General features: G+C 45.8%; 4 protein-coding genes across 4 annotated transcripts in view; all 4 read right to left on the minus strand.

Moving 5' to 3' along the window:
* Window positions 1-19,589, minus strand: part of LOC119129646 (C-type mannose receptor 2-like) — a 902,042-nt gene that overhangs the window by 830,630 nt on the left and 51,823 nt on the right. The window lies entirely within an intron of this gene.
* On the minus strand, window positions 489-3,435 carry cldn7a (claudin 7a). The gene is made up of 4 exons (XM_037260481.1): window positions 3,037-3,435; window positions 1,844-2,008; window positions 971-1,055; window positions 489-892 (listed from the first exon to the last, which is right to left on the minus strand). The coding sequence occupies exons 1-4, from the start codon at window positions 3,257-3,259 to the stop codon at window positions 718-720; spliced, it is 648 nt and encodes a 215-aa protein (XP_037116376.1). The 5' UTR covers window positions 3,260-3,435; the 3' UTR covers window positions 489-717.
* chrnb1l (cholinergic receptor, nicotinic, beta 1 (muscle) like) lies at window positions 4,470-9,986 on the minus strand. Its single transcript, XM_037260338.1, has 11 exons — window positions 9,630-9,986; window positions 8,522-8,655; window positions 8,398-8,442; window positions 8,012-8,121; window positions 7,834-7,942; window positions 7,613-7,760; window positions 7,358-7,543; window positions 7,052-7,275; window positions 6,578-6,756; window positions 5,813-5,951; window positions 4,470-5,394 (listed from the first exon to the last, which is right to left on the minus strand). Exons 1-11 carry the CDS (start codon window positions 9,736-9,738, stop codon window positions 5,254-5,256), a joined length of 1,524 nt encoding a protein of 507 aa, XP_037116233.1. The 5' UTR covers window positions 9,739-9,986; the 3' UTR covers window positions 4,470-5,253.
* On the minus strand, window positions 10,784-17,253 carry chrnb1 (cholinergic receptor, nicotinic, beta 1 (muscle)). Its single transcript, XM_037260347.1, has 11 exons — window positions 16,996-17,253; window positions 14,804-14,937; window positions 14,485-14,529; window positions 14,312-14,421; window positions 14,133-14,241; window positions 13,920-14,064; window positions 13,227-13,412; window positions 12,905-13,128; window positions 12,389-12,567; window positions 11,629-11,776; window positions 10,784-11,550 (listed from the first exon to the last, which is right to left on the minus strand). The coding sequence occupies exons 1-11, from the start codon at window positions 17,054-17,056 to the stop codon at window positions 11,413-11,415; spliced, it is 1,479 nt and encodes a 492-aa protein (XP_037116242.1). The 5' UTR covers window positions 17,057-17,253; the 3' UTR covers window positions 10,784-11,412.

A 19,589-nucleotide genomic window follows, 5' to 3' on the forward strand; every position in this document is an offset into this window, starting at 1 on the left:
AACTCAGTTTGTCTTGTATGTATATAAAAAAAACAATAATTCCACAAAACACAACATCAGCCTAGAAACCTGGAATCTAAAATCCATCCTACGTTTGGCCAAATAAATAGCTTCCAACCTAATGGCTGATGTGTGACTATAGAATAAATTCTAGGTCTGGTCTAACATGTATGTGCAAGGGTGGACAATTCACCATCCGCCAACTTTTTTTTTACGATCTAATAGTGCACAGGTGTCAAACCCAAGGCCCGGGGGGCCAGATACGGCCCGCCACATCATTTTATGTGGCCCGCGAAGACAAATTGTGCATCAAATTCGTGTCATTGCTAGAATTGCAAATTGTCTTCACTTTTATTATCTTTTTTTTTTTTTTTTTAAATATTCGACCAGTTTTTACTCGTCTGATTTGAAAAAAGAGTTGTTTGTTTTGTAGCTTTTACTGTATCTAATATGAGGTGCTCATACATTTATTTGGGTTGACAGTCATAATGGGCCTCCGAAAGAAGCTATGACTACAATGCGGCCGGCGAAAAAAAAAAAAAGAGTTTGACACCCCTGTAATAGTGTATAGCATTTTTGCTAACACATGTTGACCACTAGGGCGGGGCGTGACACTGCTGCGTCATAATCAAGCAATTTTGCATAAAGTCTTACTTTTGCGCTACCGTGACGGCCCACACACATTTTCACTTGGATATCTTTGTATAATTCTGACATTCAGACATATTCCTTATTGCTGCTGGCTGGCTCGGAGCGGGAACTAGCTGCTGGGACGGATGGGTACTTGGACACCTGTTTTCTTCTTGGACAAGAAGCAGCCAACATGGCGCCGCCCAAGACGTCGAGGAGGGAACCTCCCCACGCGATGAAGATGGCGGCGCCGAACTCAAACCTGCGGCATCAAGTGGATTGGTATGAAAAACAAAAATATAAAAACAAAGATGTAAATAAAAGTACAAACGTAGCTTACTTGGTGTTGACAGGAGTGTAGGGGTTATAGAACGCCCGGATCACGTTGTGAGCAAACCAGGAGCAAGCCACGATGGCGCACAGCCCTAAAAAGAGGTAACAAAAAGATATTTAAGTAGCAGTTTGACCAATTTACAGTGCAGCGGTGCCCGTATCGGGTTCCGGGGCTTCCCATTTTTTGTGTGTTTTATTGAGTTTGTAATTCTATTTTGTTCTGCCTCCCGTTAATTGTGGGTGCAATACTACTACTACTACAAGAGGGCGCACTATTTTATTTAAGAACGGAATCTATTTGAAAGAAGAAGAATGTATTTCAGTTCAGAGATTCTAGCTGATTTAAGTCAAAACGCCTACAGAAAGCAAAATCTTTAAGTTCATTTTATAATGGACATTTTTTAGGCATGATTATTGATGTAAATTGTGAATGAATGTGAGATGATAAGGTAAGTTTGTCAGATTTTTAAAATAGAAACACAGGGATCCGCACACTCGGAGCGTAGTTTGTGCTGTATTTCAATTATCGCGGCTCTTCCTCTCTCAATATATGATGCGTTTAAAGGTGTTTGTATTATGCCGTAAAATACGAATACTTTATTCTAATGCAAAAAATCGACATCACATTTTCTATATTTCTATGTATACTTTTTAAGACCATTGTGTTATGCCAATACAGATTATGCATGTGAGGTGCAGGTATTTTTTTTGTCCATGCGCGTGTGTGTGTGTATGTGTGTGTGTGTGGGGGGGGGGGGGGGGGGGCAAGGTGTTGCCATCCTGCCATTCCTCTCTGTAAATGTAGATACAGAGCATGAGTACTTTAGCCATTTTTGCAGTTCTTGCGTTGGATGTCATTGAAAGGAGCCGTCCAACTCACCTCCCACTAACAGTATGATCCCTCCCGTCATGGCGGTACGGGCCTTGCGCAGCTTGTCGCTCGCTCCGCATGTTGTGCACTTCATGCCTGTGCAGGCCACGCCCAGGCCCGCCACGGACACGATGATGCCCACGATCATCAGCGCTCGGGTGGCCTGAAGAGAACCTGGAGAGGATCCAATTTTGTTATGATGAAAACTTCTGGACTGGCCCTCTAGACGCTGCACAAAAGCTGCTTTTATTTATTATGTGTGTGCTCAGCGAGGTTCAGTGCCAGTCGGGCAGCCTCAGTGTCAACTCTTCCTAGAAACGAAACCCCGGGTTACAACGCTGTGGCGCCAGACTTTGAAATACGACTGTCGGCTCATCATTTGCCAGCGCTCCCCCCTTTCCACCTCCTATAAAGCATTACACGGCAAACCTTCCTTTGTCTCCGTCCACCTCGAACCAGTCTGTGCCAGTCCGGCCCAGCCTGGCCCGCACAAACAGCACCCTCCTGCAGCGAGGGGAGCGGAGGTGCTGTTGCGGGGCCTCTATTGTTTGAGAAGGTCCTGGTGAACCTTCTGGAAGTGGGTAATGGACCAACTTCCATTTAAGGTCACTGTCAGAAAGCTATTTATTGAAGTATAGTTTTGTTATTGTGCCTGCATATGCGCAGCATTGATTGAAGGAGGTGTGATGGAAAATGTCACATTTGACATCATTGTATAAGTGGCTCAGCTTGTGAATCACAACAGTGACTTCAGTAATAAGTGATCACTGATCCAAATCAGTAATTGGATCAATCTATCCAGTCCATTTAAAAATGTTGCTCTTTGTGGTGTTCAGTGCCAATCCCCCCGCTGTTCTGGGGGGGGGGCAAAAAAGTTATTGAAAATGATTGGAAAAAAATCGGCAGCACAGAAACCAGTCCCTGATGTGAGCAAGATTGTGTCTGCCGTAATGTCTTGCATTCAATGACATTATTGATAGATCAGCAAATTGTGACAATATCACCGATTTTGCAAAATATTTGCCGATCTGATTCAACCCATCAGTACAATACGCCGCATCATAATAGGCTGGTATAGAAATTGAGATCCGCCTTGGGCAGATGCTACATGTCTCCATGTCAAAGTGCCAAACCTTTTTGCAAAAACAATAAACAGCATCCACACAAAAACAAAATCCAAAAATACTGGCGTGACAACTCACTGTCAAGCTGCAGGATGGAATCGTAGATCTTGCACTGGAGCTGTCCCGTACTCTGGAAGGCGCAAGACATCCACAATCCCTGGTACATGGCCACCGCCGTGATGATGTTGTTCCCGATATAGGCCGACATCTTCCACTGGGGCAGAACGGTGCCGATGATCAGGCCCACGATGCCGGTCAGCGACATGAAGAACCCCAAAAGTTGAATCCCAGAGTTGGCCATTTGTCTTTCCCCAAAGGAAACGAGGCCTCTGTCCTAGAATGTATTCAATTGTGTGCAAGCTCTATGCAAAAAGCTCTCGTATGGGAGTACGTGTGTGTGCTCGGAGGGGTCTTCTTGGGGATGGGCATGCAAGATGTGTGTGTGTGTTGTTGTCATGTGTGAAGTGGCTGCTGGGAAATGTTCCCTCCGCTTCCAAGCGACGCAACAGGTTGCCCCGATGGATTCTTTTTTTGTCCTCACGTTTTCATGCTCACGAGGCATTTCAGAGGGTTTGTTTTTCTGCCCCCCCTATCAATGTGTAAAATGTGTAGTGACCCAGAATTGCCCCCCCCCCCCCCCTCCCACACTTCCTCCCCCACACATACAATTGAATACCTCAGAGCTGATTTACAGCACATCTCCGACAATGATATTCTAATGAGGGGCTGCAGGAGAAAGAATGCGGAAAGGCAATTAGGAAGATTGACATTTCAGCCTTTCCTGAGGTAACATTTTAAAATAAAAACATCCAAAAGTAACGACTACTGATGATTTCAATGACTTTATACTCCAAGAAGATTTAATTGTTCTGCTGGTCATTATACTTTGTCGGCATTGATAGCAAAACAAAGACGTGCTATTTATTCGAAAAGAACAAACTTGTGTGAATTCAGAAATTTGGTGCTGACTGATTTTTTTTGAGTGCCTCGTCGTCAGCCTCGAGTGCACGGATGTCATGGACAAAAAGGCTAACGAGGGGATCATTTTTCCTTCAGCCATCAAATCACTTTGGGTTGGCATGGACGCCAGATTGTAGTCGTAGTGTTTGATTGAGAGTTGAGCAGGACTGCTTTCACTTCTTCACTTCTTGTATGTCTAACTTTCCTCAGCTTGATTTCTCATACGGCACATTAGTTGGGAATCTTCTTTCGCAGATATTCAAAGGTCTGCCCCCAGCTTATTTTGCCTTCCAGTGACTCATCCTGACCTTTTGTCTTGCTTTCTACTTCACCTCCGGCGGGAGATGCCTTATTGTTGCCCTGGACGTTCCCCATTTGATGTCGCCTTTCCACGTTAGAAGAGATGAAGCGGAGGAGGGATTGTGGACAGTCTGGGGCCTACCGATGCTGTCGCCATTGGTAACCTGATTTATTTGATGACCTTGACTTGCAAGGAACACGAAAACAGTGCATTGCTCTATCAAGCCGCCCCCCCCCCCCCCGACTTCTTCTTGCACTCCACGTTTCGCTTTATTAGAGCAGTAAAGACACATTTGACTCACTGGTTGAGAACGTTGTTGAATGGCCAATAGAAGAAAAGCTAAATCAGCCCACAGACAAGAACTTTGAGCATTCTCACATGCAAGGGGCTTTCCCCTCCCTCACATTTCTCTGGCCTCCTGGTCCGAAGTGCACAAGAAGGCGGGCTATTCCGACGATTGAAGTCCCACAAGTGTCCCTGGAAGTTAGCGAGACATTAACAATAAAGCGCCCACGCACAGCTTTTCCCTGAAAGAAGGAAAAAAAAAAAAACCTTCATACCAGTTGTTTTGCTCCTAAAAGCTTCTTATGCAACAAGGCCCAACTTGAGTGGATTAGCAGCAGGACAGGGACTGGTGGACTGTAGAGTTGTCCTGCATGAGAGGGGCCTTCTTTTGTCCGCGGCAAAAAAAACCCCAACTTTGCCTGCATTTGTGCGTGCACTGCGCAGCGTGTCTCGGACCCTTCGCTGCACACCAGCAAGCCTGAAAATAGGTCGCTGACATCACATGCGCTCTGTCAGCCAATTATGTTCCTCGAGTGAGTTGTTGTGCACCAGAAGTGAATATAAAACAAAGATTTTTTTTAATACAAATAATGAATGAATTGATTGGGGTTGACAATATCTATTTGTCAACCAATGGGACTTTTCCAGGATCATCAAAAAGTCACATGTTCTCTTGAACTGTGTTGGAAATTAAAATGAATCCATCTGGAGGCTGTGGTCTTATGGACGCTTGACAATTTGATGCCCTCTTATGGGAATGGATTGTCAGGTGTGTAGTTGAAACTGGCATCCAAGAACATTGCCAAAGTGCCCAGAGTGGTGATGATAACAAAAAGCCACAGGAAGAGACGATCCACCACCAGGGCGATGAACTGCCAGTCTTCTGTCATCTGCATGCAGACACAAGATCATAACAATCATCAATTTGCATGGTTGAACCTGGTTGGAACATGTTTTGCTCCTCAGACCAACAGATTAGACTATGGAAGAATGGTGACATCATCATCTGCCTGGCCCTGTGAGGGCGTAATTGAAATTGGATTGTTAAAAAAACAAAACAGTTCCATTACTAATAGAGTGGAGTTGAAGCGACATGGGCCAACACGACTTATTTTGAAGGCCCTGGATAGATTAGACTGACATGGCAACAGAGGCTGAAATCCAATTGGACCAAAAAAGTCTCAGATAAGAAGATGCTGGAAGCAGTGCTTCCATGAGAAACTCCGAAAACAAGGGAACAGACTGTTGGGAAGAACTATTCATGGATGAAATATTAGGACTGAGGTCTTGACGAATCACGTTTCTCACCGTATCGTCGATATCTTGCTTCTTCAGCTGCTCAGCCATGTATGTGACCGCAGCGATGGCCGACTTCAGGTTGGGTGGAAGGATCAGACAGAATCCGTCTGTCTCTGGAAGCCTTTGGAGCCGCACTGGAGTCTCGCACCTAGGAAATCACAAGACGTTCCCTCTATGATCACTTGAACTAAACAACTCCTAATGAGTCGAAGAGACTGACCAAGCTACCTTCAAACATATTTTCTACTTTCAACCGGGCAAAACTGAAACTCCAGACATATTTTGGATACATGTGTTGTTGTTGACCCCTGAGCACAAAAGCATGTGCGTCACGCTGAGTGACAACAGCAGCAATCTCCTAAACCACAAGGTCAAGTCTGAACCTCTGACCTCCACATACACTCGCGGAAGTCGTGCGAGTGGCTTAGGAATGCTGTGACAACATGCGCTGTAAGACGGGTGAGCAACGATCCTTACGACAGATAAATAATAACACAATAATCCCCATAAATGCTGTGCAAAGATCGCCGCCTCGCTTTAAACGGCCCTGAGAGATAGAGAGAGGATGAAAGAATGAACTTGAGTGTGACACAGATCGCCACCACGCAAATCTTCACACGTCCTCAGCAGGATTAGACCCTGATGCCCAACCAAAATGGCAGCTTAAGAGCTGGCGGCTGTGGCTGGATCGTGGGCGGGGCTTAGCTTGACTGTCAATAGAGGATGTGAGTAGCAACAGCAAAGTAGACTTAATGCTACTTTGTATGACTTTACCTGCCTCTCCAAGGTATTACAAGATCGGGGTTGATCTTGCGGAAAAAGTACTCCCCTCCGGGCTGTCGTCCGTTGAAGCTTGGTGGGGGTGTTTGGTCGCAAGAATCCTCCTTCAAAAGACACTCGTCTTGCTCGGGCCGGGTCATGCCGATGTACTTGGGCAGGAAGTTGATGAAGAGCTAGAAGGTCAAAGGCAGACGTCAGTGTTTTTTTTTTTTTTTTTTTTTAAAGTTCCTGGCAATTTGAAAAGTTAGGAGCCATTCCAAATTGAGGGTAATTTTTGGGAAAAATTCTGGAATTTTGCAACCTAAATCCTATTAGATGTTCTGGATTTTTATCATGTACAATATTTATTCATTCTGGAGTAAAAACCAGAGAGGATAAACGGAGATGGTTCGGACACGTGCAGAGGAGGCACAGTGGATCTACTGGTAGGTGGATGCTAGAAATCGAGCTGCTAAGCGTCCGACTTACACTGCGAACCCAGCTGGGCATGATGTGCGTGCTGGGTGTGCGGTGGTGCAAGTTGAGGACGACCACACTCAGGATGACGGAGAATGTGACCAAGATCATGGTGAACATCACGTAGTTGACGATGATTGGGATGGCCAGTGAAGTCTCTGGGACTCTGTCAGCCAGCAGCAGCATGAAGACAGTCAAGGCGATGAGAACCGAGATGGAAAGGGTCATCTTTTCTCCTAGGGACCAAGCGTGACAGACAACAAAGCGCTTTGACGTCAATTTATTTGGTAGACTAGAACAAGACAACGTGTTTCACACCTGCTCCGGGAGGAAGGTAAAAGACAAAAATAGCCAAAACGCTCGTGAGAATGCAGGGAACAATGATGTTGATGATATAGAAAAGAGGTTTCCTCTCAATGATCAAGTAGAAGGTGATGTCCTCATACAGATCCTCCTTGACGTTCTTTCTCGAAGGTTTGTGGCATATGTTCCACTCGCCGTTTTCTGTGGCACGACAGGAAATGAAAATGACAAAAAATGACTCGGGAGACGCAAGCCAAATCCGTCACCCACCCGTGAAGGCATTCTCGTCTATGACTATCTCCCGGATCTCCTTTCCATTATCGTCCAGATAATACTGCAGATCGACTTCCGAGGCATCGTAGGTATACGAGCGGAAAACCATGCTGCAGTTTTGCCAGTCGAAGGGGAAATACGCAACCTGCGGAAGAGTTTGATGGGTAACAAGAGCGATGAGAACGCAGACTGTCGTGACCTGAACAAGCAGACTCTACCTCGATAGAGCAAGAAGTACGGTAGATGGCCGGCGGGAGCCAGTTGACTGTCCCGTCATTGTACACCAAGACGTTGACGTATAAAGCGACGTCAAATTGACCGTCGTTGCTGCGGAGATGACAGAAGACGCTCGACGTTTTCTCCAAGTTATTTGAAACAAATCGAGCGGGCTCTCACTTGTTTATGAGGTAGATATCGGGGCGCCACACCTTGTTTGCGGGAATCCTCAAAACGTCGATGTTGTCGTACTCCTTTGGGTCCCACGACAAGCGGTAGTCTTTCCACTCCTGCCGACATGTCACATTTTGACCTTGATGCTACAAAGTTAGGATCAGGCTCGTGCGGAATAGCTGCTTTCTCATTTACCACCGTCCATTGTGAGTGGAATCACGATTCTTCATTTGTACTTTACATTCAAGGACCCCGATTTAGAATCCTCATTACCGCCAAGCAAAAGACGAAGCGAGAATGAAGGTAAAACTAAAGTGGGAAATCATTTGTGCTGCTTGAAAGGTGACAAGTGAACTTGGCTGGAGTGATTATGCGCGTTTGTACCCTCATACCAGATTCATGAACACGTTGGTCGTCATCTCGCCGTTCTTCTCATTCTGCAGTCGGGTAGACACACACATGCGAGGTCAGCCATTAGTCATTTGTGACTTCATTTGCATGTTTGCGTGCGCTTACCAAGCTGACGAGCTGGGACAAAGTCATTCCGACCCGCACCATCACTTTCTCCTCCCAGTACTGAGCTGGTCGTACCTTCAAGTTGTAGTTCTTGAATATCTCCTGATGGAGCCTTCGCTCCGTTTCTGAGGCTCCTGGGCCAACGCACATAATAAATGACTGATGCTAATGCTAGTTAATCATGAAGATCAGAGCATCACATCATTAAGTGGTTGATCAGAACACATCTATATGCAACCTTGTGCCCGGTTTTGATTTGTTTTTCAATGAACCACAAAAACATGGCGCGATTGTCATCGAAAAACCAGATTGCTACTGAGGCCAACAAAAAAATGAGAGGGTGTGAATAACAAACTAGGAGTCAACTATTAACGCTTAGTTTGACAATGTGGACGGACATCCAAGTATGTCCTCTGATAACAGACCGGACCTTCCTCCCAAAAGTGTGCCGCAACATGATGAGGGGCAGACAAAGAAGGACAACCGGGACGTGCAGAGCGAGTGGTCAGCGGGGCAGGTGCTGGTGGCGTGCGGCGGGTCGCAAAGGTGACTGAGCTAATGTAATTGATATGCAGCAGGGGGGGAGCCGGATCAAAGGGATGTCTGGGATACCAGCGCCATCCGGGCCCCAAATAGACTGATTATCAAACAATGATGTGTTAATATGTTTTATTGGATGTACTAGAGAAAATCGTCTCGCAATGTTTTGAATTAGAAATTCATCATTTTTGCTCATTTTCTTTTACGGGCAAATATTATTTCATGGAATCAGTAGAAATCCAGCACTTGTGGTTCTTCCCGTGGCTGGGAAAGTCCGATTGAGACAAATGCAGTCATCTCTTTACCTGCTATGACTGTCTGCGCTTCAATGACAAAGACATTCGCACTCATCATGAAAGAATCATACACTGAGTGTTAAGAGGTCGCGCTTCATTAGCATATTCGGAGGTGGATGAGTTGCTCTATGCTTCCAACATTAAGGAAATAGTTTGGCAAAGGTCAAAGAACCGCTTTAGGATGAACTAGAGTGGAGGCATTGCCATCCTTGCATCATTATGAGTTCTAAAATATGCTGAAAGAACATTTTTGAAAGCAATAATGTTCTTACCGGTCAAAGAGAGGCAAAGGTAAATGATAACAAGTTGGTTGGCTTTCAGATGAATGTTCATTATGTTATTTGGTCCGCTCATCTTCTTGTGGTAGTCCAAAGACCCCATGAACCTCCAGAGTTCACCCCTGTGCACCTTCCCCCAGATGGATGCGGCTCTCCAGTAGCTCCACTTCAGAAAAGTCAACACTTCCACTCATCGATTTGGCCCCTGTTTTGCAGCTTGTCGTCCAACAACGATCTCCCCGTACGATGTGTTTGCCCGCTTTGGATCATACCTCAACAATGGGGAACCACGGCCTGATTGGGTACTGGTGCTGGGAGTGACGAGAGGCTGGAATGTGTTTGTACTGGGAAGCCTTTGGAGCAGACACCTGTTGGTGCGCACCAATCTGAGAATGTTGTATAGTGTGGGGACAGTTGGGGAGGAACAAAGAGGAAGTGGAGGGGCACGAGTTCTGTGATGGGGATGAAGGACTAGCGGTGGGTTAGGCGCCATGACAATGGAGATATTTTTGGGCAGAAGTGCGTGTAGGTTGGGTGAACCAAATATTGGGTATTTCCTGAGCCTCATGTAGTGAATAAGACTTCAAGGTGCCTTTTTGCATGTCCCAAAAAGTACAAGTATGTTCCGGAGCCGTATCGACGGAACCTTTAACCGGACTACGCCACAGTGATTACATTGCGCTGTCTGTCAAGAAGGCCTCGCTAGAACGTGTTCTACAGAATAATAATACGTTCAAGTTTGAGCTACTGTGTCTTGGGTCAGAGTCTCACGTTTACCTTGCAATGGTCAGGGTCTCCGGAGGGAAAACATAAACAGGTCATTAATCAGCCACAGGTTGATGGCGGCTAAGGGAAAACGTCTCCAGCTCGGCCAGTTGCCTTGTGGCTGCTGGCTGTATAAATACGTCAAGGACATAGGCTCCTTGTGGAGCCACTTGCATGCGCTTTGCTGCCACAGTTTCAGGACCTCACGATCAGCAAGCTAATCTCCCCGGTGCGGCTAAGGCGCTACCGGCTTCTTTACTAAGTCAATTTTAGATTTGTGATTGGGGTTTCCATCTTCCAGGGAAGTCCATGCGTATAGATAAACCGGTGCCACAATGTCTGTGTATACGCTTGCAAGCATTCTGTAAAGAGATGAAACCTTCTGCGTTATCTCCGATCTTTATTGAAAGTATTGTGAACAAAACAAACATTTGCAGGCAACGTACAGTTCGCTGAGTTGGAGAGAACAAGGGAGAGAAAAAATAGCAAAAGGTCCCCTATACAGTGGGAATTCCACAGGCTATTCACAGCTGCAATGTAAGAATAGCCTCCCTGTACAAACACACACAAGTGCTTTAAATACAAAGAGGATTAGTTTAAGCACAGGAATATCCATAAAGCATGTGACACACTGCGGCACATTGTGACACATGGAAATGAAAGGCTGGGTCATTGTGGCATCTGCTGTGCCTCATGCGTTTATTTGTTGACACCACGTCGGAATATTTACGCCAGGCCGGCGCACAAAAACATGCAGGAATATTTTTAGCATTGAATCGAACGAGTGGTTAGTTAGCACGTCTGCCCCACAGGTCCGAGGTTCCGAGTATGATTTTGCAACCAGGCTTTCCTGAGTGGAGTTGGAGTTTGCATTTTTGCTGAAGTTGTGGCTGCTCATCTGTGAAGTGTCAAGATGTTCATTCATATGCATGCAAAATTTGTCTGACCAACGTTTCCACACGTCAGCAGAAGAAACAAAGCTCAAATTTAAATTTTGCTTTCCAACTGCAGATTAGAAAGGGTCAGTGGGTGCATGATTGAGGCTGGCCTTAGTAAAAATCGCTAAGGTGCCCACGGTGGTGAAGATGACAAATATCCAGAGGAACATGCGGTCCACCACCATGGCCACGTACTGCCAGTCTTCCTTCAGCTGAGAAGCAGAACCAGAGACGCACAGTTACAAATTTTGCATCAAAAGTGAGACAATTCCGATTGGTGCAAATCTCACAGCTTCGTAGTCCTTTTCGGCCTGCAATGCTTCAGCGATGTACGTGATCGCCTCAATGGCTGATTTGAGTTCGGGGGGAAGTGAAAGGTAGCTACTGGGCCCGTCAATAAATTTTTTTAGGTTGGATGTTTTGCCCTCTGCTTGGAATCTGCATACAAATACACAGCCTCAACATATAGAGAGAAATATCTGGCCTGCTTTTACTTTTCCCGGTTTTCCCATTTGACCACTGACCACCAGAGAGCAGTGTGGCTCTCCCTCTCATGCAGCCTGAGCCTGAAAAAAACCCCTTGGTATTCACTTCAAATGCTAGATGAGTTTACAATGCAGTGGTGGTCCTGGCAAAGAGGCTGTGACCTCTGTGAGCTAAGGGGAGGATATGAGAGGGGGCTCCTCATTTTGGGGGGTGGCGATAAGGGGAGAGGAAGAGAAGAGACTTGTTGGTTTTTCCTCTTTTGGTTTCCTCCCATCAGCGCTCAAAGTAGCACCTCAGCGAGGCGTAAATTACAATTCATTAGACTAATTCAACTAAAACTGGCGGTGTCTGGTGCCAAGACATGCACTAAATCCAATTAAGTGTGTGTGTGTGTGTGTGTGTGTGCGTGCCTTGGGACATAGTGCGGCCTCATCAAATTGCTCTTACAGACCCTTACCGGGTTGGCCTTTTGCTCTTCGCACTCATTATAAAGCTTTTTGTCTACGATAATGAAGAGGTATGCAGAAATGCCGGTAACCTCAATGTTAATGGGCGTGGCCTCACCTGTTGGGTTTAGGGAACAAGATGGAGGAGTCTGGTTTGCGGATGAAGTACTCGTCGGCGGCCTTGTTGATGGCAAACACTTTTTTCTCCCGCTGAGCAGGCAGCATTTTGAGGGCCAGGGGCACTTCCACTTTGGGGCGCAGCATGCAGAGGTACGGGGGCAGCATATGGATGAAGATCTATGAGAACGGAAGAGGCTCTACTTTTATTTGGACCAGGATTTATGGGCCAAATAAGATTTAATTGGCCTGCGTTTTCCTGTTAAGACCGGAAACATTTGTCAAAGTGGTGAATTTGTGGCGAGCGAGAGAACCCGTGCTGGGTAACGTGATCCATCTTCTCGACAGTTGGCTCTCAAGGTGACCTTGAGTGACGCTTTGGAGGATCTTCTCATTACATGTCGTAATAAGATAAAAAAATATTTGGATGTAGGAATTTGGATGTGAAAAATCTCTGACTTCAGGAGTCGACGGGAAAATGGCTTTCCCCGCAGTTGGTCACATGGCACGCACTTACCTTGCGGACCCACGTGGGCATCATGTGAGTGTTGGGCGAGCGGTGGTGCAGGTTGAGCACGACCACGCTGAGAATGACTGAGCAGGTGACCAGGATCATGGTGAACATGATGTACTTGACGATGACGGGAACGCCCAGAGAGGTCTCTGGAATTTTGTCCGCCAACAGCAGCAAGAAGACTGTAAGGGTGAGCAAAACGTTGATGGAAAGGCCCATCTTCTCACCTGGCGGGTAGAGGAAAATTAACACGATGGCGTTAGTCCAATAATCTCAGCCAAGTCATAATTGGACTTGGACAGTCATAATTGGCGTCAGACCGTACCTGCATCAGGGGGCAGGTAAAAGTTGAAGATGGCGATGATGGTGATGAGGATGCAAGGGATGATGATGTTCAGCACGTAGTAGAGCGGCTTCCTCTCGATGATCAGGTAAAAACTCATGTCTTCGTACAGGTCCTTGTTCATGTTTTTCCTGCATGGTTTGTGTTTGATGTGCCACTCGCCGCTCTCTGGGGTCACACGGTCAGTATATTAATACGACTCCAAGTTCTATTTATAGAGCACTTCAGACCTGTGTGGAAGCACAAACAGGTTTTAAGAATGGATAGCAAGGGTGCTTGTCTGATGGCCATTGGGAGGTCATTCTGTATCGTAGTCAAGATGACGTCAATCGAGACCATTATTGAGACGAGAAAGTATCAAGGCCTTTTGAGGTCGAGACGGGGAAAAGCCAAGAGTTTTGGACATGGAGATTGAGACGAGACTTTTGAAGATCAAGACTGCGATACAAGACTTTTGGAGATCAAGCACGTCAACACCAAGATTTTTGGAGGTTAAGACCAAGATAAGACCAGAACTTTAAGAGATGGAGACCGAGACAAATCCAAGACTTTTGAAGATCAAAACAAGACCAAGACAAAACCATGACTGCATGTACCAAAAAAAAATCACACAAGAACAAAGTCCTCTTGATCTCTCAAAGAAGATATTTCGAGAGGCATTGTACGTTGCCTCACCGCTGAAGGCCTGGTCCAGTTGGATCTCCCGTATCTCGTTGCCGTTTGCATCCAACGCGTACTGCAGTTCGATCTCGGTAGAATCGTACGTGTAGGAGCGGAACTGCATGCTGCAGTTCTGCCAGTCGAAGGGGAAATATGTCACCTGGGCGGGAAAAGAAACATTTTGAAGTCCAGCTGAGGTGCGTTGTCAGCCATGAAGGTTATTCTCACCCTAACGCCACAGGAGCTCAGGTAGAGTGCGGGTGGAGTCCAGGTCACCCTGCCATTGCTATACACCTGAACATGAACATGCAGCGCCACATCAAACACGCCATCGTTGCTGCAAGACAACAGAAACAGTTTGAGGAACGAGCAAAAGGGCAACGTATGCGTGACGTGAGCTGCTTTACTTGTTGATCAGGTAAATGTCCGGCAGCCACACTTTGGCAGCGGGAATACGCAACACCTCAATCCCATCATGCTCTTTGGGATCCCACGACAAATTGTAATCCCTCCACTCCTGTTGGCAAAGTTCCTATTAAAAAGTGTCCAGATGGAAGGCACGCTATGAACAAGTGCTTACCAAATTCATAACGACGACAGTGCTCATTTCTTCATTTTTCATATTCTGGAGGATATGACAAATTAGAAGTCAATGTCTTCTTTGGCTTGGAACAGTTTACATGTATGGCATTGGTGTGTGCAAGGGTTGAGTATTCATGCATGTATTATGTGTGCCTCTGTTGGACTGAGCCCGGATGGCTATTTAAAACACAGCGAGGAATGTCAGGCGGACAGCTGACGGAGGGGAAGGACGCTTACTGGAACCAACACGACTTATTTTGCCATGTAAAAATACCATCGGGTATTGCGGTTCTTTGCATCCGTTCAATGGAACTCACCATTCCAACAAATGAGGAGAGGGTCATACCCACTCGGACCACCACTCGCTCCATGGGGGTTCGCGCAGGCCGGACCTTGAGGTTGTAGTTAGCCAAGACCTGCTTGGTTAGCGCCTGCTCGACATCTCCTGCTCCTGAAATGTTTAAAGTTAAACAAATAGGTCGTACATGTGTGAAACACAAGTTGGGTCATAAAACGTTGAACTTATTTTCCGTTTTAGGAAGAATTAGAGAACGGAACCAATGGAAAGGGTTTCTTAACTATCTTAATCCTAATTTGTGAGAACATCCGAGTAGAATACAAAACCAGAGAGAATATAATAGACACGGTTACCCATTTTGAACTTTTTATGAAGCAATCTTTGGTGACTTGAATGAGGTCAGAGCAAATTATAGAGCAATTATATAATTGTCAATTCAGCATTTCTTAACTTTAACTTTTTTTACTGCTTGACAGGAAGGTGATGGGAAAGACCGCGACCGTCAGACCTCGTAAACAAGGACACGTCAAACCTTCGAGGAGTTCTGGTGGGTCTAGACTAGAGTAACCTAACGGTGCCAACAACTGGTCTGGATCCAACCAAGGACACGAGTCAAGCCGTCGAAGAGTTCTGGTGGGTCTAGACTAGAGTAACCTAACGGTGCCAACAAGTGGTCTGGATCCAACCATTGAGTAAGTGACCCAGATTTCTTATGTTGTATATGTTTAAAGAAAATGGTGGCTAAATGGTGAGCTTGTTTAATCAGGATAGATTTCATTATGGCAGCCTTCACAATGGTTGGTTGAAATGTTTTCTTAATCGTTTAAATTTTCTCAAGTTTTGTTTAAATAATACACGGGGTCCTCGGTTTATGACGGTCTCGAGTTACGCTGTGTTTACAACACGCGTCTATTATTTCAAGCCTTTTTTCCGGCCTAAGTGGTTTTGTGTCGTAAGCGTCGTCAAGGCGTCGTAAGATTCGTAACGCGTGCGGGAACTAGTCGGTGCCTGCGGCGAAAGAATAAACCGCGATAGAGGCTGTGGACCGCGGAAGACGGCGTTACCCACTCACATGGTATACGCCATTTTGGACTATTGCGTCATCTCTCTCTTGCGACGCCCGTTCCAGTGTGCAAGCCAACCACAGGAATAAAGGTAAGGAATTGTTTTCTCATTTTTTTTTTTTTAATTACTGTACTGTTTCATTTTATTACTGTTCCGATTTAGGAACGGATCAACGTCGTAAACCGAGTACCCCCTGTATAGGACCAACATTTTAGAAAAGACAAGTTATTTGTTTACTCCGGGGAAATAAAACCTTGCATAAGACCCCTTTTGCCAATAAATCAGCACATAACCTTCGAAATATTTCACAAGATGAGCGAATAGAAGAAAGGGATTATCAACCAATCCTCTTGGCACAATCTCTTCAAGTCCTCCAGTGACTTGGGTCCTCTTGTCTTTAGCCCCCTTCACATGTTTTCAATGGGGTTCAGGTCTGGGGACTGAGATGGCCATGGGAGGAGCTTCAACGTAAAACGAAACAAATGGACGACTGCTCCTCAGTTGTTCGCTGTAAATTTGAACTGGAGATCTCTTATTCTACAGGTAGGCGCATGAAGCATCCCGGGAACACTAGCACCCCCTGCCATAAGGCTGGAGAACCTTTTTTCGCAGCCTCCGTACGGCCTCTTTTCAAAGCCGTTTTGTTCATCTAAAGAAACACGACGTTACAGACAGATATTATATACATCAGCTTAACTGCGGAAATTAGTTAATATAGCCACAGTGTTTGAACACTTGAACAGAGACGTAAAGACAGAGAGCAGTTCTAAGTGCATAGCCTGTCAACGTAGGCGGCCGTGTGATTACGCAATCCTCAGAGGAGGCTAGACAGGAAGTTGGCTCCTCCGAGCGAATCGTCTTCGGTTTTAAAATAACTATAAAAATTCACCGATTTTGGTTCAAAATGATAAAAAACTATTGAAATTAAAAGGAAAATGCCTTTATAATAAAACAATTGAATCTGTTTTTCCCCTTTTCATGATGGCAGGGGAGGCGTTGCCTCCTCTGACCGCACGTCCCTGATACATACGTATATAGTACATACGTACTACATACGCACGCACGCACAGACACACATGCACAGACACACACGCACAGACACACACGCAGACACACACACAGTACAAGCTGACGAGTGTTGCTTACCTCCCAGTGAACTCAGGCTGCATATGCCGCACACCAGCAGGAGCAAGTCTGCGCTTTTCATAGTGACAGAAACAACAAAACTCCAAATCAAAACAAATGTGTTTTTTTTTTCCAACCCGTCTGGCGTCTTTCTTTGGTCTTTTTTGCTCCCGTGCAATTCCCGTGGAGATCTTTAGTGTGACTTTTAGTCCGAGTGGACTGTTGTTGTCTGTCAGTCAGGCCGGACAGGCCATCTGCTGACTGCTCCAATTACGACGGACAAGGGGGAGGCGAGAGTCTGTGTGTGTGTGTGTGTGTGTGTGTGTGTGTGTGTGTGTGTGTGTGTGTGTGTGTGTGTGTGTGTGTGTGTGTGTGTGTGTGTGTGTGTGTGTGTGTGTGTGTGTGTGTGTGTGTGTGTGTGTGTGTGTGTGTGTGTGTGTGTGTGTGTGTGTGTGTGTGTGTGTGTGTGTGTGTGTGTGTGTGTGTGTGTGTGTGTGTGTGTGTGTGTGTGTGTGTGTGTGTGTGTGTGTGTGTGTGTGTGTGTGTGTGTGTGTGTGTGTGTGTGTGTGTGTGTGTGTGTGTGTGTGTGTGTGTGTGTGTGTGTGTGTGTGTGTGTGTGTGTGTGTGTGTGTGTGTGTGTGTGTGTGTGTGTGTGTGTGTGTGTGTGTGTGTGTGTGTGTGTGTGTGTGTGTGTGTGTGTGTGTGTGTGTGTGTGTGTGTGTGTGTGTGTGTGTGTGTGTGTGTGTGTGGTGTGTGTGTGTGTGTGTGTGTGTGTGTGTGTGTGTGTGTGTGTGTGTGTGTGTGTGTGTGTGTGTGTGTGTGTGTGTGTGTGTGTGTGTGTGTGTGTGTGTGTGTGTGTGTGTGTGTGTGTGTGTGTGTGTGTGTGTGTGTGTGTGTGTGTGTGTGTGTGTGTGTGTGTGTGTGTGTGTGTGTGTGTGTGTGTGTGTGTGTGTGTGTGTGTGTGTGTGTGTGTGTGTGTGTGTGTGTGTGTGTGTGTGTGTGTGTGTGTGTGTGTGTGTGTGTGTGTGTGTGTGTGTGTGTGTGTGTGTGTGTGTGTGTGTGTGTGTGTGTGTGTGTGTGTGTGTGTGTGTGTGTGTGTGTGTGTGTGTGTGTGTGTGTGTGTGTGTGTGTGTGTGTGTGTGTGTGTGTGTGTGTGTGTGTGTGTGTGTGTGTGTATACGTATATATGTCCTTTCCGGCCAGTAACTGCCTATATTGCTCATTTGGTCCCGCCTTTATAGCTGGAACCGTTTCCACTCTTTGGGGAAAATATTCTACAAGCTATTTGTGCAAGGTTTTCTCTTTGTAATGATCTCAAGACTTTTATGGACATCGAATCAGGACACGGTCATGCCAGTTTGGGCCTTCTTTTCCAAGCAGACAGCCCGTAAAAATAAATGAGAGATGTGGCGCTTAGCGCCGACCAACAACATGCCAGCATCATTTATGATCCGCTCCGGCCACCATTTGGTCGGCGGCCAATTTAATTAGCATAGAAGCAAAAGTGTTAACACTCAACCGGCGAGGAGTGCATCAACAATAGATCACTCGCGTTTTATCGGTGGAGTTAAATTGGATTGTTTTCTCGGGATCATACGCATCAGCAACAAGTGTTGACGTTATCAGTGGAAAATCAATTTAACGGCGCCAGACACACTTAATTCAATTAAGAACTCTGCCGCATTATTATCCTCTTTTTTGGGGGGGGATGAACTGAGTCTTAAATTCCTATTCTACTTTTATCAGAATAAAAAAAAAAACTCTGACCACCAATGTTACAATCATACAAATATATTAGTTTGTTTTATTCAATTATATCCTTGACTTTATGTAAGTTATTATAGAAATAAATGCATATCATATTGCAAATGCAGGGTGAAGATTTGAAGGGGTTAGCCGAGGCCACGAAGGGCTTCAAGAGTAAATAGAGGCCAAAGTTCCTTTCTGTCCAGTAAATGATTTGGCGCATGCAAGCTTGTTGTCTCGTCTCGGTGTGTTTGGAGTTCCTCAACACACCTGTGTCGTTCTCGCTTGAAGGAAATACGTCTACACAGAGATAGTAGATATATTTTCTTGCCCCACTTTGTATACAAAAATAGTGTCCTTGTAGCTTTGGACTGCTGGAAGACTGAAGCTAATCGGATTTGGAAGACAATGATTTCCTGGTGTAGTATAAAGAACAGCGACAAAAATAAAATCCTTTGTGTGGATGGACGCGGGATTCAATCAAGGTCGACAGCAAGTTAAGGGGAGGTGTGCGGGTAAAATCCCGTGGCGGAGGTTGGTCAGTTCCTCTGTACTTGTTCCAGGTGAGGAATTAAGGAGACGCCTCGGAGGGACCACAATAACCTTGAGATTTTTACTAAACACCCAATCGGACACACGGACTTTGTGCTGCGTATGCTTTGGAGAAGGAAAATCATTGTGTGTGTGTGTGTGTGTGGGGGGGGGGGGATCTGGCTAGGTGGCTGCATGTAAAGGTCACTATATGTAAAGTATGGAAGCTGGCACAGTGCATTGCAGCTACCATGTCCAACAATCACAAGCTCTACATTCCACACCATATTGAGTTCCGATAATAATTATGATAATGTGAGTGGGCTGGAAGTAGAAGAA

Source organism: Syngnathus acus, chromosome 10 (genome assembly GCF_901709675.1).
Source record: "Syngnathus acus chromosome 10, fSynAcu1.2, whole genome shotgun sequence".
Taxonomy (NCBI): domain Eukaryota; kingdom Metazoa; phylum Chordata; class Actinopteri; order Syngnathiformes; family Syngnathidae; genus Syngnathus; species Syngnathus acus.

What these genes read in the sequence shown, in the direction of transcription:
- chrnb1l (XM_037260338.1), bottom strand. Translation starts at nt 9,738, where the DNA reads ATGGGGTCTTTGGACTACCACAAGAAGATGAGCGGACCAAATAACATA. An exon ending in GATATCTACCTCATAAACAA is followed by an intron (nt 7,943 to 8,011) that starts GTGAGAGCCCGC and finishes TCATCTCCGCAG; the next exon opens with CAACGACGGTCAATTTGACG. An exon ending in TTACCTTCCTCCCGGAGCAG is followed by an intron (nt 7,276 to 7,357) that starts GTGTGAAACACG and finishes CTTGGTCCCTAG; the next exon opens with GAGAAAAGATGACCCTTTCC.
- cldn7a (XM_037260481.1), bottom strand. Translation starts at nt 3,259, where the DNA reads ATGGCCAACTCTGGGATTCAACTTTTGGGGTTCTTCATGTCGCTGACC. An exon ending in TTCCATCCTGCAGCTTGACA is followed by an intron (nt 2,009 to 3,036) that starts GTGAGTTGTCAC and finishes GATCCTCTCCAG; the next exon opens with GTTCTCTTCAGGCCACCCGA. An exon ending in GATCATACTGTTAGTGGGAG is followed by an intron (nt 1,056 to 1,843) that starts GTGAGTTGGACG and finishes ACCTCTTTTTAG; the next exon opens with GGCTGTGCGCCATCGTGGCT.
- chrnb1 (XM_037260347.1), bottom strand. Translation starts at nt 17,056, where the DNA reads ATGAAAAGCGCAGACTTGCTCCTGCTGGTGTGCGGCATATGCAGCCTG. An exon ending in TGAGCTCCTGTGGCGTTAGG is followed by an intron (nt 14,065 to 14,132) that starts GTGAGAATAACC and finishes TTTCCCGCCCAG; the next exon opens with GTGACATATTTCCCCTTCGA. An exon ending in TGCCCACGTGGGTCCGCAAG is followed by an intron (nt 12,568 to 12,904) that starts GTAAGTGCGTGC and finishes CCGTTCTCATAG; the next exon opens with ATCTTCATCCATATGCTGCC.